Raw genomic sequence first — 20,770 nt, 5'->3', positions numbered from 1 at the left:
AAAATCCTCTAAGCCAAGTTTCACACCTTTTCATAATTTTTTCAATTAGGGGATTCCCTATACAACTGAATTAATTTGGTGTCTTTTTGGGCCGATCCTGCCAAATATATCGGCTAAGTATCGCAATAAATTGCTGATATTTATATTAATCCATTTATTTGGTCGTATAGGGAATCCCCTAATAAAAATAAGCTATTTTTAGACTATAAGCTACTTTCAAATTGCATAAGCTTATGCGTTTACAAATACGCTAGATCTAGCCTGAAAAAGGCTAAATTGACAACACTGCTCTATACAAAAAAAAAATCCAAATTCATTTCGAAAAATTCACTCAACGACGGCGGATGCGGTTTTCCACTTAAAGTTTGTTACTAACGTTTATTTAATTATCTATGAATTCAAAGATTTGGCAGCAGTGCGCGCAAGTTGAACGTTGCCTTTTCTACAGCCGAAGAAATTTTTAAATTAATTTTTCAAAGGCAAGTTAAACTCTTCTACGACCCGATAGGTTGACAACACTGCGGTTTACCTGTTACCTGTTTTATGAACAAACAAAACGCGAATTCTGTTTCGGGCAAAAACAACCAGTGAATGTTCGTGTATGTGTGTGGCTATTGCACAAACAACAACAAGAAGTTAATGTAAAGTCGCGAAAAATGCGGAGCAAATGTGTAATGCTGAGAAGCTTTCGGCAAAACGGCCTTTGAACTCGATCGAAGATATTTACCCATGCTGGAATACCACTCTCTCTGTCTCTCTCTTTCTCTCTCCCGCTCTCTTTATCCGCCAAAAAATCCAGGCCACAAGCATTTTCCAGGCATTTTTCCAATGTGTTTGTGCACTTGCTGTAATTTTTTTCCGAAATGTTCTCGCTTTGTGCATTCCTAAGTAAATGCTACTAATAAAAAACGAGAGAGAGAGAAAACGGAAAAAGAGAAGAAAAAAGGAAGGCAATCCGAAGATTGGCTGCTTCCAGCAAGAGATGAAAAAAAAGTTGTTTGACTTGTTTGACCCGTGTGCAAGTGTGTGCCAGTGTTTGTGTGTGTGTATGTGTATGAGTGCGACTTCTGCTTCTTCTTCTCCTCGTTCTTCTTCTTCTTCTTTGAACTGCTTGTTGTTGGCCAAGTCGTATTCTACATAAATTACTAACCAAAGTGACACATAAGAGCCATAAAAATGAATTTTTAATTTATGCAGCGCCCAAGAAAAGCACAAAGTACAACAACATAACGGCGTCTGCATAACTCTTCAGATTTTATGTAACGCAACAGCAACAAAAACAAACAAAACGAAGAAAACTCGCGAATAATGAGATAAAAACGATAAAACGGTCACTCGCTGATCATCGATCGCCGATATATTGTTAATTAGTGATAATCATTTGCTTTAATTCGTTATAATTACACTTTGCGCGGCACAATTTCACCCATTTAATTGATTAACAAAAATTCCAGCAGCCTGTGATAAAACAAAGCTAGAAACAATCATAAAATAAAACAAGGAAAAGAAAAGAAGCCACCGAAAGAGATTGGAGAACAAAGCCGAGTTTCCAGTCCCCAGATTCCACATTCCATGGTGAGTGGGGGGGCGCATACATTAATTCCCATAAATTCCCAACGAAAGTCTCGACCGAAAATGCTTAAACTCGAAATTTATGTGACAATGGCATTAGGGATTCAAATCTTCGGCACGAAATAATTACATTACTTTTTATTTTCATTTAATAATTTGCATAATTGGGCCCCATCTCGGAGATCGCTCTGGGGTTTCCTTGGCCGACTTCCACGTCGCGGTGGGTCGTGCCCGTCCGTCGAACGGTACTCGGCGGCGGGTCTAACGGGGCCGCGCAGGAAAGCTAGAGAATGGATGGAATCTATGGGAAGAGCCTTCCATTTTAAAGGTCGTTTCATCTGTGCTTTTTACCAATGGTGCCAATTAAGTTAACATATATTTAGCATTTATTGGGTGGGAAATTTACATTCAAGGTTGATGTTTAGACCTACTAGGGAATAAAAATACAATTATATGGGATTATAGAAAATTATTTATTCAGCGTGTTGTAGTAATAAAATAATATCATATAGCTGTCATAGAAACGATCGGTATGTAAATGTATGGAAAAATTAAATTAAATTACTTCGTTGTTTTTTTTTAACATATACCCATAAATACTGAGATATATTTATTATTTGTATAGATTTAACATAATGTTTTAAAGCCTAGGAGAATCAACGAAAGTTGGTTCAAAGAATAAACAAAAGACTTAGGAAACGAACTTGTTTTAATAACACTTTTATAAGTATGGGGATTTACTTTGTTTATCTTTTAAATATATTAAAATTAAAAGTTAATTGCTAATTTTTAATTTTATGCCTTTTTTTAAGTCTTTGCAATATACAAATATTTTTTTTTAATAGAATTGCAATGAGAATTCAAATGACTCAGGACACGAACTTGATTTAAGAACTTTAAAGTGTAGGGATAAACATTGGTTTTTGTGTTTTTTTCTGTTAAATATTGTAAGTAAAAAAGTTTTTGCCGTATAAAAATATTTTTTGTATATGGAAACCCGAGGAAATACAAAAGACTCAGGACACGAACTTGCAGCGGGTGGTTCGTGTCGTCAGTGAAACGGTAATCCCGCTAACGGTGCAACTAAGAACAGGGGTTGGGATGTTTGAGGGATTAAGGAGGGGTGACAAAGCCCGGGAAAAGCCAGAGCCGGCCACTTTCTAGTCGAACCCGCTGCGCTTTAGTCTAATGATGTCAATTACATCGTGCCACTCGCATTGCGGGCAACAAAATGCATGCCGTGCTTATAAGGCAGCAACAATGCGGCCTGCCACAGAAACAACTGCAAACAGCGGCAACTGCAACAGCAGCAACTGCAACAGCAGCAGCAACTACAACTGCAACAAGTGGCTGCGACTTTGGCTTCATTAAAATTGCTATTCGTTTGGCCAGCCTGCATCTTTCTTCTTTCCTTTTTCTATCCAATGCTGTTACCATGTTGCGCCAACAGGGAAATATGTACGAGCATCCATCCAGTCCGTATGTTTCTCTGCCAGCCAGCAATTTTAATGAGTTTTTAAGAAATTGTACAAGATGCCAGTTACGGCTGCGAAAACGCAAGGCGCACTAAAAACATAAACACATTTTAACCGTCGCCACCACACATCTCATGTTGTGTGATTAATTTAGTCGCCGATTTGTTCGTTAACAAGTGTCCAATGTGTGGAAAAAGACGCGGCCGTTTAAGGGGGAAAGTGACAGCGATGAAAACCCTGGGAAATTCAATTGCGAACAGTGCTTGTTAATTTCAAAGAAAGTATAATAAATTAAATTTGCATAAACATTACACATATTACTTTGAAAGTCTTGGGATGCGAAAATTGTAACAGAGTTGAGCATACTTTTCCTACAAAGTTTTAAATTAACATTAAGTACAATAATCCTTGCCTCTTTATAGGTTCTTATTATATGCATTATTCTTCCTCAGTTTATTTACGCAAAATGCACCTCTCCCAATGGCCCTTCAGCTTATAAATTTATTTATATATAATTTATGACTCAATTTTTGCACTGCGGCCGCTTAAAATATATTTTCGGTCCGGCCGCAAAAGAAAAGCCCAAAAAAAAATCTGAACCAAAATCGGTGCTGTCACGCCCACGTCTCATGTCCGTGGGCCATAAGGGAAGAGAGCCGGGGTTTGGGGCTGGGCCGAGGCCTCTTTACGCCCAATTTGTCACACATTTCAACAGGTTACGAGATGGATCTCAGATTGGGATGGAGCGCGGAGGTTGAGGGCATTATCAAAAACCGAGCAAAGAAGACGTTGACGATGGGACACTGGGTCGCAGGCTGGCAGCAGATCTTGGGCTGGGAACCGAGGATCGAGAGTCGAGTATATGGGTCTGGGTAGGCGTTTTTGGTGTGGAATTTTCGGGCATACCTGGCGGGCCTCATGAAGCGTGAGGAATTCCCTCTCCCCTCCGCACCGCACCGCGCCACTCCTTTCCCTTTGCTTGTTGTCCTTTCTAAGTGAAAAATTATGCAAAAATGTTTCACTTTAATAGCGGAAATCATTTATAGAAGTTGTAATAAAGCCCCAGCATGGTCGGTGGACCAACGGTGGTCATGTTTTTCGGTTCGGTTCGGTTCGGTTGATGCGGACGAGTCCTCCGCCTCCTCCTCGCACTGGCCTGGGGCTGGGTTTTGTGCTCGTTAAACGACCGCCAACGTGGCCGAGTGCAAGAATGTTGCCACACTTTGTGGCCGCGACAGTGGTGTGGCGTGTCGGTAAGGGGAGGAGGAGGAGCCAAAGGAGCCTGAGTTAAGGCAACTTTAGTCAACACTAATGACCTGACAAAAGCAATTCTCGTCGGCATTTGTTGACTTTTCGGTGCAAATAAACTGTGAGAGTTCATTAGCGACAGAAAAAGATACTATGCCTTATTTGGAGCAATAAAAAATGTGTGTTCCCCAATCGCAAAACATGGCCAAAAGAAATAACAAAGCTCGTAAAAAGCCCATGCTAACGCGACACATAATATGTGAATCAATGGGTTCCTTAAGAAATTTATAAATGGTTATTTATCAAATGCCGAGCATTAAAGGGAAATTTATGTTCCGATTAGGATTTATTATTTCATTAGCATTTAGCTCTTTCAATGCAAAAATAGTGTTTTCTTATTTAATATTACTATAAAAAAGTAATATAACTCAGAAAAACATAAAATTGCAATCATAATCATTAGTGTTATTTTCCCCCTCGATTTCCACACATTTGTTTCATACACATGTCTCAATTTCGCGGAAATTTCGAAACAAATACAAAAGACTTAGGACACGAACTTGCAGATATTTCAACAAAAAACCAACAGAGAAAGAAAATACTCAATCAAATGCGAATAATTCGCTCATGTGAAAGACTTGATCTCGCACACGGCCGCCATAAAAAACCTGGAACCAAGTACAATTATAAAACCATTAAGGCATCTAAATTAGCTCATTTGCTATGAAACCGGGCATCATAATCGTTAAAAAACCGAGCCGATCCCAGCCGGGCCGAGTCGCTGAAACGAATGATAATTGTGCAAAAAGCTCGCAGAGTCACAGAGAGAAGAATAACAAACATAGCCAATAAAAGTAATAAAAGCAAACTGTTAAAAGTGCCGCCACACAGAGGCTGAGCAATTGATAAGCGCTTTATGACAGCCGGCTGAATGCATTACGGTTTATGCATTTTTTATGCCTATTTATTGGATATTTGCCAGAGGATAGCAGTGAATTGAGTGCACGGCACCACCACCATCACCGCACCATCACCGATCATAAAAATATCGCAGAGCGAAACATAAATGCGCGAGACAAATTCCACGAACAACTGTGCACTCAATAAAATTTTACTCTGCAAATTCCACAAGTCCACCAGACCACTGCACACACTTTGGCACTGAAGGAGCTTATGAATTGTCCTCTTTTTACTACCCTAACTTCAGGTATTTTTCGTATATTATGTGGTTTAGGTGGAACATTGATAGACAAATTAATTGAAATATCAAATAAATTTTATAAGATCTTGCTTAGCCAATTGTATAAATATTTTCCTGTGAAAATCTGATCTCCTCTGGCTCTCCATAACGGGCACTCTGACTCATTAGAATTCCATTGCAGTTTCCCTTCAAATCAAAATTCAGGGGGGAACGCACTAAACCAAGGAGGAACAGTGACTGCGGTTTCCCCAGGCCTGTCACTCTGGCCTCTTGTCATTGGGCCTAACATTTCAATTAATGCCGTATCTATGGCTTCTGGCCAACAATGGAAACCTATTAAGAGACACACACGCAATTTCCACATGAGAGCCAGAGACCGGATCGTATCGGATCGCGTCTGCGAATTTCCGCTTATGAAAAAAGAGAAGAAGAAACTGTAATTGATTTTGGCCATTTTCGGTTGGGGTTTTAATTACGGCTTCTTGTTTGCTTTAGCAACTTTCTCTAGAAGAGCAGTTTTGCCGCAGCTACCGCAAAGCCAATTAAATGATAACAAATTCGAAGGGAAGAGGCGGCCACCACCACCACCACCATCACTACCACCTTTCCCGATGCCGTTGATAGGCAGGCGCCGCTGGCAAGTGAATGGCGCAATCAGAGTCGCACGTCCCGGTGCCGACACCGAAACCCGTATCCAAAACCAAGACAGAATTCTCGCCGAGCTGAGGCCACTGTGCGAGAAGCTGTCCATAGGGAGAGGAGGGAATAAGGGGCTTTGGGGGATCGCACAAATTTATGGCCACATTCAATTGTCAAGTTTATGTGACTGCGACTGAGGATCGGCCAGTATTTGCATAAGAGGCGTCGACATCGTCCCTTGGCTCTTCCCAGTTCCCTAGAATTCTCTTTCTGGCATTTGAAAGTCTCATTGTCTGGGCTTTTGTTTGGAGAACCGCTCTATAAATAAACACGATCTACCACCGTCTTTTGTTTTGCAGACAACGAGCGATCCGAGGGCGCCCTAATGACTCCTAGCTGGCACACAAATGACGAATTATGAGAACCTTATAAATTTGCCATTAAACTTTAATGCAAATAATCACGCCGCCAATAATAATGAGAACAATGCCAAAATTGCCATCGCTGGCGAGCAGCTGTTGAATAAGATGTCGCAGCGGGATTTCTCCGAGGTAAGTCGAGAGGCGAAAGGAAATCGAATTATTGTTCAATTATTATTGCTTTTGGGAAGCTGACACAGAGCTACCCCAAAACCCCCCGTACTCCCTCACCACAGCAGTAAAAAAGACAGAAATATACAACAAAAAAACATGTTTGCCAGCCATATATTTCCAGTTTGCAGTTCAAACACCATGACAATTATTAATGGCCTTCAAATATATAAAACTTAATCATGCATTACGCTCTCCAAAATTTAACAAAGCAGAGATGAGGCGAAGACATAAAGGAAATCAAGTACACTCGCAAGAAAGAGGGGGCTCAAACTAAACAAATAGATAAATAATATAATATATTTAGAGATCTTCCCATTATTTAATAAAACAGAAAAAGATCTATAAGGTAATTATAAGATAGTACCCAAAAATTAGTAAATCAGAAAAACAAACTATATTTTAACTGAAATCCAGGAAACTAACAAAAGTTAAACATGCTAAATAAAAGAAATCTTTACATTAAAAAAGTTGTATTATAGTTACACTTGAAACCACCCTTAAAGGGTATTCATACTACAAATATGATCAAACTATTTAGTTAATTAGTTAGGGAGCATGTTCAAACAAACAAAATAGATTTAAAGAAGAAATACTGTAAACATATTGGTGCCAAGTATGAAAATTCATACTTTAAACAAGTTTTGATTGATTTTTCTGCAAGTGCAGGAAATACAGGAAAAAAACAATCAGAGGCAATAATCAAAATGATGGCAAAATGATTTCAATGTTGATTAACTCAGCGGCAAGACTACAAAAGGGCTTAGCTACAAGACCAAATTAAACAAAAGCCCAACAGAGCAGACAGAGATAAAAATGCCAAAACGCAAAACCTCGTCGACTCGGTGACTGTTGTGGACTCCGACTAACCCCTCCAGTACCATCTTCTGACCCTGACTCTGCCTCTGACTCGGGAGTTGGAGTTGGAGTTGAGGTTGAGTGTAGTCTGGGCCCGGCCCTTTCATCATATTCCGCGCTGTCATGTCATGGGCAAGAACAAAAAAGATCCAAGCGATCCAGGCACAACAACATCAGGAACAGACGACAACGTCAACGATGTTGGATAAGTTTCTGGCGCTGTCTCCGAGACGGACCAGTCCGGAATCCGCAGTCCCAGTCGAGACCCCTGCGGCCTGTCTCGCTGACTGACTGAATGACTGCCTTTCGAGTGTCCCTGTTCCTGTCCCCCGATGTCCCTTCCAAATGCTCCACAATCCCTTCCTTTTGGCAGCTAGACGGACGATAGGAAGTGACCATTCGAGATTCTGTGATCGGAGAAGCGTGGCCAGGAATTTCGGGGAGAGAGGGGAAACAGCAGCCAAATGAGTGCATAAATTCCAGACTAATGTCGATTTCGATTAAGGCCTAAACATCCGAATATTTAGGGCTTACTTAAAAAGGTGATGTGAGCAGATAGGCATGCAAAGGATACACAGTATTAAGGTTAAAGAAATACAGGAATTTTGGAAACATTTATACATCTTATAATATATTTATACAGAGTGAGTTAAAGCTTCACAAAATGCTTAGACTTTTAAGTCATATAAATATTGTAATAACTACCAAACCCTCAGAATCATTTAAGTGTAGCTTTTATTCTGTAAAATTAAGAGTAATTACCCATTAGCCTGGGATAATACCAAAAGACTATTTAATATATTATTATAATTTAATTTCCGGCAATGCTTCAAGGCAAATTGCAAGCTTTAATTTAATTAACTATCTGTGGAGACAGAATTTAGCAAAGAATATAAACGAAGCAATATAAACCCAAGTCAAGTCATAAATCTCACCCTAATGTCTAGACTCTAGACCTACTTAAACTAAGAACTAAACGTCTAAAGTTAATTTCCCAACTTCTCAACTTCTTGCCTGTCTTTAGAAGGGGATAATCCGGGATTAGCTTCATGGCAAGAGCGGATCACAGACCATAGGGGCAGGGAGGATCTCAGGAAGGGGAAATAGAGGGAGTTTCGGAGCCCGCAGCTAATTATTTTATTACGCGTTAAATTGCAACAAAATTCTCAAGTTGAGCGCAGAACATGCCAATGTGCGCCACAAGCAATCGTGAAATTGTTCGCATTCCAATGCGACGGACAGACTTTATCGAAGCTGCTCTCTTGGCCAGCCTCTGGGGCTAACAGCGGCAGGCTCTAAACTTGGCCAACACACACACACAGATGCTACCAACTCTCCACTCACACACACAAACACTCCAAAAAGACTCCATGGTTTCAGGCAACCGCCCGAGTGCATCTATGGGTGCCACTTTTTGTCTTGCTCCGTGCTTTTTTTTCACTCTTCTGTTACTCTTACTAGAGGCAGTATAAGTTTTGTTAAGAGATTTGTAACAGAATCAAGTTAAGGGGGATTTCTATTAATAAGCATCAGCAGGCAAGTTGATCTAGACTTGTGTATATGTATATATGTATATATGTATCGGAATCGGAAAAAGCCACAATATTGCAAAAAACTGCATATTTATGTGGTTTTTAAAGATATTATCCTGTAAATTAAAATATTTATGTAATATAGAAGATGTTACTTCTTTCATAAGTCAATTTTAGTTTTATTAAAAGAGACTTAAAGGGTATATCCAATTTGGCTTGCCTAAGCTACCTTTGTTTCTCATTTCTTTTTTTTTGTGTTGGGCGGACAGGCAACAAACGGCGACCAGTTCTCGAATCGCAGGTTTTTCTCTGGCATTCCTGAATTCCACCGCCGACTTCCTTTCTCTCTCTCTATCTCTATCTCCGCCTCGATCCTCTGTTTCTCCCTTTCGCATTGCATAAAATTCTTGGCCGTCTTCTTGACTATTTTCTAAGATGCTGCTGTTGCTGTTGCAGTTGCTGTTGCTGCAGTTGCTGTTGCAGTTGCAGTTGCTGTTGCTGCAGTTGCTGCTGCCAATTTAGTTGGAATTGCTAAAGCGAGATGGCAAGCGTATCACTTTACATGACTTCTCTATGTGCCATTTGGGCGCCAATTCCTAAATTGACACACAGCTTGCATCCAGGTTCCGAAAAAAGCCAAGGGAAGGGCAGAGAATATGTAAAAAAAACTCCAGAAATTCATGCATGATAAAGGGAAGGAAAAGCAGTTAATTAGAGGTACCGAAAAATAAGATCTGCTACCAGTAATCTTCGAAAAAAATTCACAAAGAAGTCTTCTGGGGTGACAGGAACCATCTTTTGACTTTACATTTGTATACATTTTTTTGAAAATTAAATTATATTTGTTTTAAAACTGTGCTATGACAAAAAAAAAACTATCTTCGAAAAACCGAAGTTGGTATACGCTTTCAATTTGCCTTTGGACAAGAGACCATATTTGAAGTCATGTAACTTCATTAATTTTAACTCCGGAGAGCTGAATTTTGACAATATTATTGACGTAACCCCTTGAAAATAATCAGTAATTTAATTTATTTCAGCTAGTTGTAAATTCTGATTAAGAATATATGTAAAGGATATATATATATGATTAATTAACAAATTCTCATGAGTATATTTTTTACCGGCGATAAGACTTACACTTACATAACTTAAAAATGATCTAAATTAAAAAGTTTAGACTTATTTGCCTAACTTCTGATAGCAGAATTCAGCCTTTCTTCAGTAATTTTTCGACGACAAAGAAAAATGTTTGAGTCTCAATGCATTTTATTAAAAAACTTACTTTAAGCTTGGCTCTTGAACCACTTTTAAAGGTGAATCTTTGGTGGAAGCGATTAAAAAATGTATATTTACTCATTCCCGAGACGGAGAAAAGTACGTTGAAGAAATGCTACCCATCTGTCATCAGTGAATTTGTGAGCTCTTGTCCGGCATTCCCACAGTTTGGGCTTATCCTAAACCATCGACATTCCGCTACGAGTTGCCCTTAACTCTGTCCGACTGTCTGCTATTATTATTATTATTATTATTATTATTTTAGTTGGAGGGTGATAACATCTGCTAATGCCATTCCGTCGGCGCTCCCTTCCTGCCGGAGATCTTTGCCAGTCGCTGTTTTTTTGAGGGCATGGGCATGTTCCTCGCCCTCTCCGTGCGTGTTTATTTGACTTTGACTTTGACTTTAGCTCCGACTTTGACCATTGGCAGCCGTTCCGTAATCTTGTCTGCAAAATCTACTTGGCTAGCACCGCCAACGCGAAGGAGATTCTGTCTACTCTTCTTGATACCCTTTCTTAAAGGCAAAGGTGATTATATTTATTAGCTTTCAACTTGCAGGGTATTTTGTAAATCGGTTATCCAAGCTAGTTTTTCTTACCCATTTCGCTTGGTTTCAATGTTTTTCTTTTTTTTTTGGTAACGCCCTCTTCATTTGGGGCCTTATCGCTGAGGTGAAGTCCGTTGCCGGCTTTTATAAGCGGCATAAAGCGAAAATTGCGTTCTGCATCTGTCAGATACTTTGTTGCTGGCTGATTTATTCGCGAGGCCAGGTTCAGCCACAGCTCAAGCTCAAGCTCCAGCTCCAGCTCCAGCTCCAGCTCCAGGTTCAGGTTCAGACTCAGGTCCAGCTTGTCCCGGCCAGAAGGCCAATCTAAGCACGTTATCCGTAACTCACGCCCCGCCAGCGACAGCAGGCACATCAGGCACCAGCACTTGCCCTGGCCAGGGATTGGCCCTGGCAGTGGGACTCGGTCGCCGTTTCGGTGGCGGCCTAATGCATTTGCATACTCATTGCATTTAATTGCTTCAAAAAATATGTAAAAATTTCCACGTCGTTGTCACGGTCTCGTCTCGTCTTGTCTCGTCCCTGCAATGGCCGTGACCATGGCCTATCCAATGCCCAAAAAGGCCTCGTCTCTATGTAGTCGCAGCTACTGATTCACCACCACCACCAGCAGTCGTGGCTCAGTTCTTGGGCCACGAATTCGTGGAATTGCTTCCGCATTTGATGGCCAGCGAACAGGATCGGGAGCTGCGAAGCTTTGCAGTTGAGGAGCTGAGGAGCTAAGGAGCTGAGGAGCTGCGGAGCTGAGATCTGGGAGCGAACAGCAGTTGGCCGGGAAACGTGACTCGGTGGCCGCATACCTGTGTTCCGAGGGCTGGCGACTTGGCCGCGAAGCTGGTGCGTCGGCATTTAACATAATTACAACCCAGTGTCGACTGCACAGTGGGTAAAGTGTATAAAAAACCAACGAAATACATCCGGAATATTTCCTAGAAAATACATTTTGATCCTTGAAAGGGAAATGGAAAGGATGAGGCAAACTTTGTTACATATTAAATATTTCATATAGGTTAACTTTCAATAATCAAAATGCTTTACTCTGTTCCATTTTATAATGAAATATTTAAAGGGTTTTCCTACCTTTTCCATTAATATCAAAAAAAGAAACTACTTTTATTATAGTTTTTATTAGAGGTTTCACATGATTTGTACTTGAGTGTTACCTAAATTAAAAACTTGTCATATCCGCTTTAGAAAATTTTAAAGAAATAAACACTCTATTTAACCATAAACTTCTTAATAATTTATGACTTGTATTAGAGAGAGAGAGCTGAAAAGTGAATAAATGGTGACAATATATAATTTATAATTTGGCTAATATACATGATAGGTGTAAGTGATGAGGTTACCCTCTTAACCTCCAATTAAAGCTGAGCTCCGTTTCCATTCTAATAATCATACGAAAAAGTCTTAAGATTTGGAAGTCCCAAAAATATAGTACGTCTTAAAACAGATTTTCTTGAAATTTGTCTAAAAACACTTACTATTAGCCACTGTGCTTCCCAATAACTGCGGCAGATGTGCAATCATCCAGACGCTTTCCTCAATTCTCGTTCCTCCTGCGAATTCCCTCGCAGAGTCATTTCTCCGCCTGCCCCTGGAGTTATCCACTTTTCCACTTCTGTACAGTTGTGTTTATTGCTCTACTTAGGGCATAGCACTGAGGAATGCTACTCCATCATTTCCTCCTTCCACAAAATATTGCCCAAATCAATGCTAATTCGATACAGCAATAAAAACTCTGGTTTGTCCAAAGTTTCTTCCCTCCCTGCTAATCCATATATTTTTCCATTTTCCGCACAGAACGAGCCGGAATGCACTCCGGAGCTGCCCGCCGCGAACCGTGCTCTCTTCCTGGAGAAGGTTCGTCAGTCGAATGGTGCCTGCCAGAGCGGAGACTTCGCCACGGCAGTGCTGCTGTACACGGACGCTTTGCAGCTGGATCCTGGCAACCACATCCTCTACAGCAATCGGTCGGCAGCTCTGCTAAAGCAGGGACAATTTACGGCCGCTCTACAGGATGCTACGCAGGCGCGGGACTTGTGTCCCCAATGGCCAAAGGCTTACTTCCGCCAGGGCGTGGCCCTTCAGTGTCTTGGTCGTTATGGTGAGGCTCTGGCTGCCTTTGCCTCCGGTTTGGCCCAGGAGCCGACCAACAAGCAGCTAATGGGAGGTCTCGTAGAGGCCTCATTGAAAAGTCCACTGAGGACAGCGTTGGAACCAACGCTGCAGCAGCTGCGCACCATGCAGTTGCAGGAATCACCATTCGTGGTCAGCTCGGTGGTGGGCCAGGAGCTGCTCCAGGCTGCCCAGTATCCAGCGGCGGTGACGGTTCTCGAGGCTGCGTTGCGGATCGGCAGTTGCTCCCTGAAGCTGCGCGGATCCGTTTTCAGTGCCTTGAGTTCCGCCCACTGGGCCTTGAATCAACTGGATCAGGCCATTGGCTACATGCAGCAGGATCTGGCGGTGGCCAAGTCCTTGGGTGACACGGCGGGAGAATGCCGGGCACATGGCAACCTTGGATCCGCCTACTTTAGTCAGGGAGCGCACAAGGAGGCGCTGACAGCCCATCGCTACCAACTGGTGCTGGCCATGAAATGCAAGGATACGCAGGCAGCGGCTGCCGCCCTCACCTCGCTGGGTCACGTGTACACGGCTAGCGGAGATTACCCCAACGCACTGGCCTCCCACAAACAGTGTGTGCAGCTGTTCAAGCAGCTGGGAGATCGACTGCAGGAGGCCCGAGAGATCGGCAACGTAGGAGCGGTGTACTTGGCCCTCGGTGAGTGTGAAGCCGCTCTGGATTGTCACTCGCAGCATCTGAGATTGGCACGCAAGTTGCATGACCAGGTGGAGGAGGCCAGGGCCTACTCCAATCTGGGATCTGCTCACCATCAGCGGCGTCAGTTCACACAGGCGGCCGCGTGTCATGAGCAGGTCCTGCGAATAGCTCAGGCTCTGGGGGACCGCTCCATGGAGGCGGCCGCCTACGCTGGATTGGGACATGCGGCGCGCTGTGCCGGCGATGCCAGTGCCTCCAAGAGGTTCCACGAACGACAGTTGGCCATGGCGCTGGCGGCGAGGGATAAGCTGGGAGAGGGCAGAGCCTGCTCCAATCTGGGCATTGTCTACCAAATGTTGGGCTCTCACGATGCGGCCCTAAAACTACACCAGGCTCATTTGGGCATTGCCCGCTCCTTGGGCGACAGGACGGGTATGGGACGGGCGTATGGGAATATGGCCAGGATGGCGCATATGGCCGGATCCTACGAGGCTGCCGTGAAGTACCACAAGCAGGAGTTGGCCATCAATCAGGCGATGCATGATCGCAGCGCGGAAGCGGCCACGCACGGTAATCTAGCAGTAGCCTATCAGGCTCTGGGAGCCCATGATGCCGCTCTGACCCACTATCGAGCTCACTTGGCCACTGCCAGATCACTGAAGGACACCGCCGGCGAGGCCTGCGCCCTGCTCAACCTGGGTAACTGTCTCAGCGGGCGGCAGGAGTACGAGGAGGCGGTTCCGCACTATGAGAGCTACCTGATGCTCGCCCAGGAGCTGGGCGATGTGACTGCCGAGGGCAAGGCGTGCCACCTGCTTGGCTATGCCCACTTCTGTCTTGGCAACTTCCGAGCGGCTGTGCGGTACTACGATCAGGATCTGGCCCTCGCCAAGGATGCCCAGCATCGGCCGAACATGGGGCGAGCTTATTGCAACCTGGGACTGGCTCACCTGGCACTGGGACACACTGCCGCCGCCTTGGAGTGCCAGCAGCTGTTCCTTGCGGTGGCCCACGCCACTAACCAACTGCCAGCCAAGTTTAGAGCATTGGGGAACATTGGAGACATCCTTATCCGAACGGGTTCACACGAGGTAAATATTTGATTAGATATCCGGGAATATTTCTTAATATCCAACCTATAATCGAATGATATCCCTTTCAGGAGGCCATAAAATTATATCAAAGACAACTGGCTTTGGCCCGAGCCGCAGGAGATCGATCGATGGAGGCAGCTGCCTGCGGAGCTCTGGGTTTAGCCCATCGACTGATGCGGCGCTGGGACAAGGCTCTGGGGCATCACACCCAGGAGCTGACGCTGCGCCAGGAGCTAGGCGACTTGTCTGGTGAGTGTCGTGCCCATGGACACTTGGGAGCAGTGCACATGGCCCTCTGCAGCTGGACAAATGCTGTCAAGTGCTACCAGGAGCAACTAGAGAGGGCGCAGGAGCAACGTGATGCGGCAGTAGAGGCGCAGGCTCATGGAAATCTGGGAATTGCTCGTCTCAATATGGCACATTATGAGGCAGCTATTGGTTGTTTGGAGGCCCAACTGGGCACTTTGGAGCGTGTGTCCTTGCCCTCCACTCAAGCGGATCGAGCCAGAGCCTTGGGACACCTCGGCGATTGCTATGCTGCCTTGGGTGATTACGAGGAAGCTCTGAAGTGCCATGATCGACAGCTCCAGCTGGCCTTGGGTCTGACCAGTCATCGGGATCAGGAGCGAGCCTACCGTGGATTGGGACAAGCTCGACGGGCTCTGGGTCAGTTGACGGCGGCCCTGGTTTGCCTCGAGAAGCGTCTGGTGGTAGCCCACGAACTGCATAGTGCGGAGATCAAGGCCCTGGCCTACGGTGACTTGGGACATGTGCATGCTGCCCTTGGGAATCATTCGCAGGCTCTGAATTGCCTGGAACATCAGCGGGAGCTGGCACAAGGTCTACAGGATCGCGCCCTCGAATCGGATGCCATATGCGCCCTGGGGCAGGTTCAGCAGAGGATGGGTCAGCATGCAGCGGCCCTGGATCTGCACCAGAAGGACCTACAAATCTGCACAGACTTGGCTGCACCCACGTTGCAGGCCAGAGCTCTGAGCAACTTGGGATCCGTGCACGAATCTCTGGGTCAGCAGGACGAAGCCCTCAAATGCTACGAGAGGCAGCTGGAATTAAGCTCAGATCGGTTGGGCAAGGCAATGGCCTGCCTGGCCCTGGGTCGGGTTCATCATCAGCTGGAGCAACACAACCAGGCCGTGGAGTATCTGCGGCAGGGATTGGCGAGCGCCCAGACAATGGGGAAGTCCGAGGAGGAGGCCAAGATAAGACATCAACTAGGTGAGGGAACACTAGACTTATTTTTCATTATCTTAGTAATAATACCTTGTACATATTCCTTGTCCAGGTCTTGCCCTTCGCTCCTCTGGCGACGCCGAAGGTGCTCATCTTCAACTGGAAACCGCTGCCCAGCTGCTGGAATCTGTGAGGCACGAACAACGTAGCCCCGAGACCCGCCTGGCTCTCTATGATCTGCAGACCAGCTGCTACCACCTGCTGCAGGTCCTGCTTGTGGGTCTGAATCGCAACGAGGATGCCCTTGTGGCCGCCGAACGATGCAAGGCTCGGGGAGGAGCTGATGCCATCAGCGGGGAGAGCAGCAAGACCCCCTTGGCGGACAGCGAGGCCATCCAGGACACGGTGAACCGGGGACGGATGCCCGTGCTTTACTATAGCCTGGCCGGGGAGCAGCTCTTTGCCTGGCTCCTGCAACCGCAGACCGGAATCGTGCGCTTCCATGCTGCCCGCATCGATGCCCAGAGCCTTCAGCTGCCTTTGTCCCTCAGCGAAGAGGAGGAGGAACTGGATATGGAGCGGGAACTGGAATTGGAACGGGAACAGGGCGAGGACAGCCCCGATGGCTTACTAGAGCGCTACGTGAATATGGTGCGAGACAATCTTGGAGTCAACTCGCAGAGTCTTCTGCACGAGGGCGACGGCAGTGGTTGGCGAGCCAGCACGGAGCAGCTGCTGGAGGATCTGCCCGGAGCTGGTGGCTCCGGCGGTGGCGGCGGCTTCCTGCGAATGGTGAGCCGTAACCAGCTGCTCAACTCCTCCAACTACTCGCTGAGCTCCCTGTTCTCCCTGGGATCGGTCGGCGGCTCTGTGGCCAGTCTCCAGGGCTCCACGCGTTCCGTGGGCAGCCGCAGCTCCCGTAGAGCTCCGGCTTTGCCCGCTTGGCGAGGACCCTCCTGCCTGCACACTCTGTACAATCTGTTGTTGGCTCCATTCGACGACCTGCTGCCGGCTGGAGGAGCTACAACCAATCGACAGGGCAGGCGGGAGCTGGTCCTGGTGCTCGACAGCTCCCTGTACCTGGTTCCCTTTGCCATACTGCGCGCAGCTCGCGAGGATGGCGAATATTTGTCGGAGCGTTGTGCCATCTTGACGGCTCCATCGCTACAATCACTGCGAGGACGTCCGAAGCCCCGAAGGGACAGAGCTCGTCCTCCCAAGGCCCTAGTGGTGGGTGGTCCTCGAGTCCCGTCCACTCTGGCCGAGAGCTGGGGTTGGGCTGGAGCCGAGTCACCCGCCGCCTTGCAGGAGGCCGCCATGGTGGCGGATATGCTGCAGGCCACCGCCCTGGCTGGGTCTAATGCCACCAAAGAGTCCGTGCTGGCCGAGCTACCCTCCGCTGAGTGTGTCCACTTTGCAGCGAACCTGAGCTGGCAGCTCGGCGCTGTGGTTCTTAGTCCTGGTGATGTGGTCACCGCCGAACAGCAGCAGCAGAAGGAGCCTCATGAGCCACAGTTAGCTGACTTCACCCTGGCTGCAGGAGAACTGCGTCACCTTCGACTCAGTGCCCGCTTGGTGGTGCTTAGTTCGTACCATTCCGTGGAACCCATCACAGGAGCCGGAGTGGCTAATCTTGCAGGAGGTTGGCTAACGGCAGGAGCCGGCGCAGTGCTCATCTCGCTGTGGCCAGTTCCGGAGACGGCGGCCAAGATTCTGCTGCGTGCCTTCTATTCCGCATTATTGCAGGGAGCTCGAGCAGCTCGGTAAGTGATCTTTTAATGATTCTAAGGTTTTTTGGACTAATAGTTCATTCACCTCTTCTAGCGCCTTGGCAGAGGCCATGCAGACGGTGCAACACACCAAGCACTTTGCCCACCCGGCCAACTGGGCAGGATTCCTGCTGGTGGGCAGCAACGTCAGACTATCGAACAAGGTGGCCCTGGGACATGCACTTTGTGAGCTACTTCGAACACCGGAACGATGCCGGGATGCGCTGCGCGTCTGCCTGCATCTGGTGGAGAAGAGTTTGCAGCGAATTCACCGAGGCCAGAAGAATGCCATGTACACCACCCAGCAGAGTATCGAGAACAAGGCGGGTCCGGTGGCGGGTTGGAAGGATCTCTTGATGGCAGTGGGCTTCCGCTTTGAGCCGGCCGCCAATGGGATTCCGTCCAGCGTTTTCTTCCCGCAAGCGGATCCCGAGGAGCGGATGTCGCAGTGCTCGGCCAGTCTCCAGGCTCTGCTTGCCCTAACACCGGCCACGCTTCAGGCTCTGGCTAAGTTGGTGCACGTAAACAGTGTCGAGTATGCTGATGACGTGATTGCCGTGATGCGGAACATCCTAGCCCAGTTCCCGGGCTCCAATTCCATCTCCAGCACGAACTCCATCAAGACCGATATAATGGCTGCGGAGTCCTGCTTCATAGAGATGCCCCTGAGTGTGCGTCTGTGGAGAGTGGCAGGTTGCCATGAGCTCCTAGCCTCCGTAGGCTTTGATCTGACGGAGGTGGGCGCCGACCAGGTGATCCTGCGCACGGGAAAGCAGGCCAACCGTCGTCATTGTCAGTTTGTGCTGCAGGCACTGCTCGCCCTATTCGGTGAGTATTCTTTAAGCTTTATTAATTATTATATTTTAATTATAATTAACTTTCAAATTCAGATACTCGCGAGGCGCCCAAGAACCTCGGCATGGACCCAGGCTCAGCTCACAGCAGCAGCTGCGAATCCCTGGTAGAACCGGAAATGGACGTGCCACCTGTACCGCCTGCGGCCACCAGTACTCCGTCTGTGAACGGGGCCACTAAGGCTCCACTGCCTCTGCATCCGCGAAGCGCTTTCATCTCGTACGTGCGACGTCGTGGAGAACCGGACGGTGGAAGAACTGAAGCCATCGGCGGTGGTGGAACAGGTGGCGGAGGCGGTGGCTTGGACTCCAGTTTGGCCAACACCACCGATAGTGAGCACTCTCTCTCCGATGGATACGCCACCCAGCCAGGAGCGGGCCTCTCAAATCCTCGATTGGGTTATGCCAGCATGCGAGCTCCAGTGCGAGTGTCTCGACCTGGAGGTGGAGGCGAGAGTGATGCCGCCTTCACACCGAGTCCACCAGTAACCGATCCCAGCCTATCGCTGGCTTTGGCCCATCAAACGCGCATCAGGAGCCTTTACTCCGCGACCACCTCAGCTTCTACGGCTCCACCGGCGACCGCGGCTACCATAAGCAGGCGTCCGGACAGCTCCAGCTCGGCCAGCAGCACCACGGACTGGGAGGGATCGGGACATGCTACTGTGCTACGGCGTGGAGCAATGCCACAGCAGCAACCTCCTCTGCCGCCGCCACGTCCACCTACCTACCACAATCTTGGAGTGGGTGCTGGTGGACGCAGTAAACCCAAGATTAAGCTGGGTAGCGCTCAAAGCTCACTGGCAGCACGAGTTAACAAAGAGCACGCCTTATTCATGGACCGGCTGAGTGTGCGCACAGAGCTGAGTGCGCCCGGAGGTAATGCCATGGGCAATGGATCCGCCAGCAGGAAGCCCCTTGCCCTGCCCGAGGAGGAGGAAGTCTCCAATGTGGCCTTCAATCCCTCCAGCCTGTACTTTTCGCAGTCGGATGCCGATTTGCTTAGCGAACCCAAGCCGGAGGAGGTTCCGGTGGCTTCCAAGTCGAGTGCCAAGTGTTTGCAGGACAGCATGATGCGGCACATAACCCGTGAACTGACTCCCAGCATCTCGGAATTGTATCACGAACGTAATCTGGGCTTGGGCCTGGCACCGCCGCTATCCAAGTTGCTGCTGAGTCCCAACTACGAGGAGCAGGAGGTGGTCAACCTGGGTGAGGGTTGTCCACAGTCTGGCGCCGGCCTCAAAACCCTGGTGGATGCGGTCAACGAACTGGAGCTTAGCGGCAGCTCTTCCGGCGCCACCATGCCCACTGTGGTGGGCGGTGGAGGTAATGAGGCCATGGAGGGATCGTCTGCACCTGCCACAGAGGACACCTGTCCCATTTGTGGTGAACACGCAGATGTGATATGCCGCTGCAAGGCAGCAACTATTCAAAAGAAGAGCATCCTCAAACCCTGGCTTAGCAATGTGCCGGCCAGCAGCCTTGTGCAGGCCAGTGAGCTGACCACGGCGGACATTCTGGAACGACGTCTGGAAATCCACAGTGCCAACTCTTCGGGAGCTCCACCCTTCGCTGTGGATCTATGCCGTCGCGATGAGGGTGACGGACGATCTGTGGCGGATTCACAGTGCAGCAGCAACTACAAGCGGGTGCTTGCCAATGCCACTGGAGGCGGAGCAGTTAGTCTGGTGGGGATTGGAAGCGAAGCGGAGCCACAGAGCACCCCTTCGGCAGCCACCTGCTCAGCTGCCCGCCTGGTCTAGACCTTAGACCCATATTTTAACTTATTTATTTGTGCACTTATTTATTGTTCATAGTTTATGGATAGTTTATCTTTGTAGTCAAGCCACTGATTAAAATGTACTTCATTATTTAAAAAGTCTGTACTTTAAGGTCACCGTAAGATAATAGATTTTATATTTTATCAATATAACGTAGCAAAAATAAATTGTTGTAATGTAATATATTTGAAGAAACTGAAGTTGTTTTGAATGAAATAAAAGTTTAAAAACTGCATGTAAAGTTTTGTACAGACCACTATTATTCAGGACTCCCAAGGGGTTTCTTTTCCTAAAAGGGCATTAAAAGAACTAATTAGTTTCGCTATACTGTATCG

The 20,770-nt window shown here is 47.0% G+C and overlaps 1 protein-coding gene and 1 pseudogene across 2 annotated transcripts; both read left to right on the top strand.

Annotated features, from left to right (window-relative positions):
- The first annotated feature begins 315 nt into the window (after window positions 1–315).
- On the top strand, window positions 316–11,684 carry LOC147643546 (uncharacterized; annotated as a pseudogene). Its single transcript, XR_015272004.1, has 5 exons — window positions 316–587; window positions 1,455–1,575; window positions 6,495–6,792; window positions 10,804–10,923; window positions 11,548–11,684. The product of XR_015272004.1 is annotated as an uncharacterized LOC147643546 (transcript).
- A 600-nt stretch (window positions 11,685–12,284) lies between these two features.
- Window positions 12,285–20,630, top strand: LOC110190325 (tetratricopeptide repeat protein 28). Its single transcript, XM_086834326.1, has 6 exons — window positions 12,285–12,293; window positions 12,765–14,834; window positions 14,906–16,073; window positions 16,141–17,791; window positions 17,853–18,625; window positions 18,688–20,630. Exons 1-6 carry the CDS (start codon window positions 12,285–12,287, stop codon window positions 20,415–20,417), a joined length of 7,401 nt encoding a protein of 2,466 aa, XP_086690452.1. The 3' UTR covers window positions 20,418–20,630.
- The last annotated feature ends 140 nt before the right edge of the window (window positions 20,631–20,770 follow it).

This window comes from Drosophila serrata, unplaced genomic scaffold (genome assembly GCF_035046125.1).
Source record: "Drosophila serrata isolate PLE 108 unplaced genomic scaffold, ASM3504612v1 contig_272, whole genome shotgun sequence".
In the NCBI taxonomy this organism is placed as follows: Eukaryota; Metazoa; Arthropoda; class Insecta; order Diptera; family Drosophilidae; genus Drosophila; species Drosophila serrata.
Note: the sequence above shows the minus strand (reverse complement) of the source record. Positions and strands in the feature narration are given on the sequence as shown.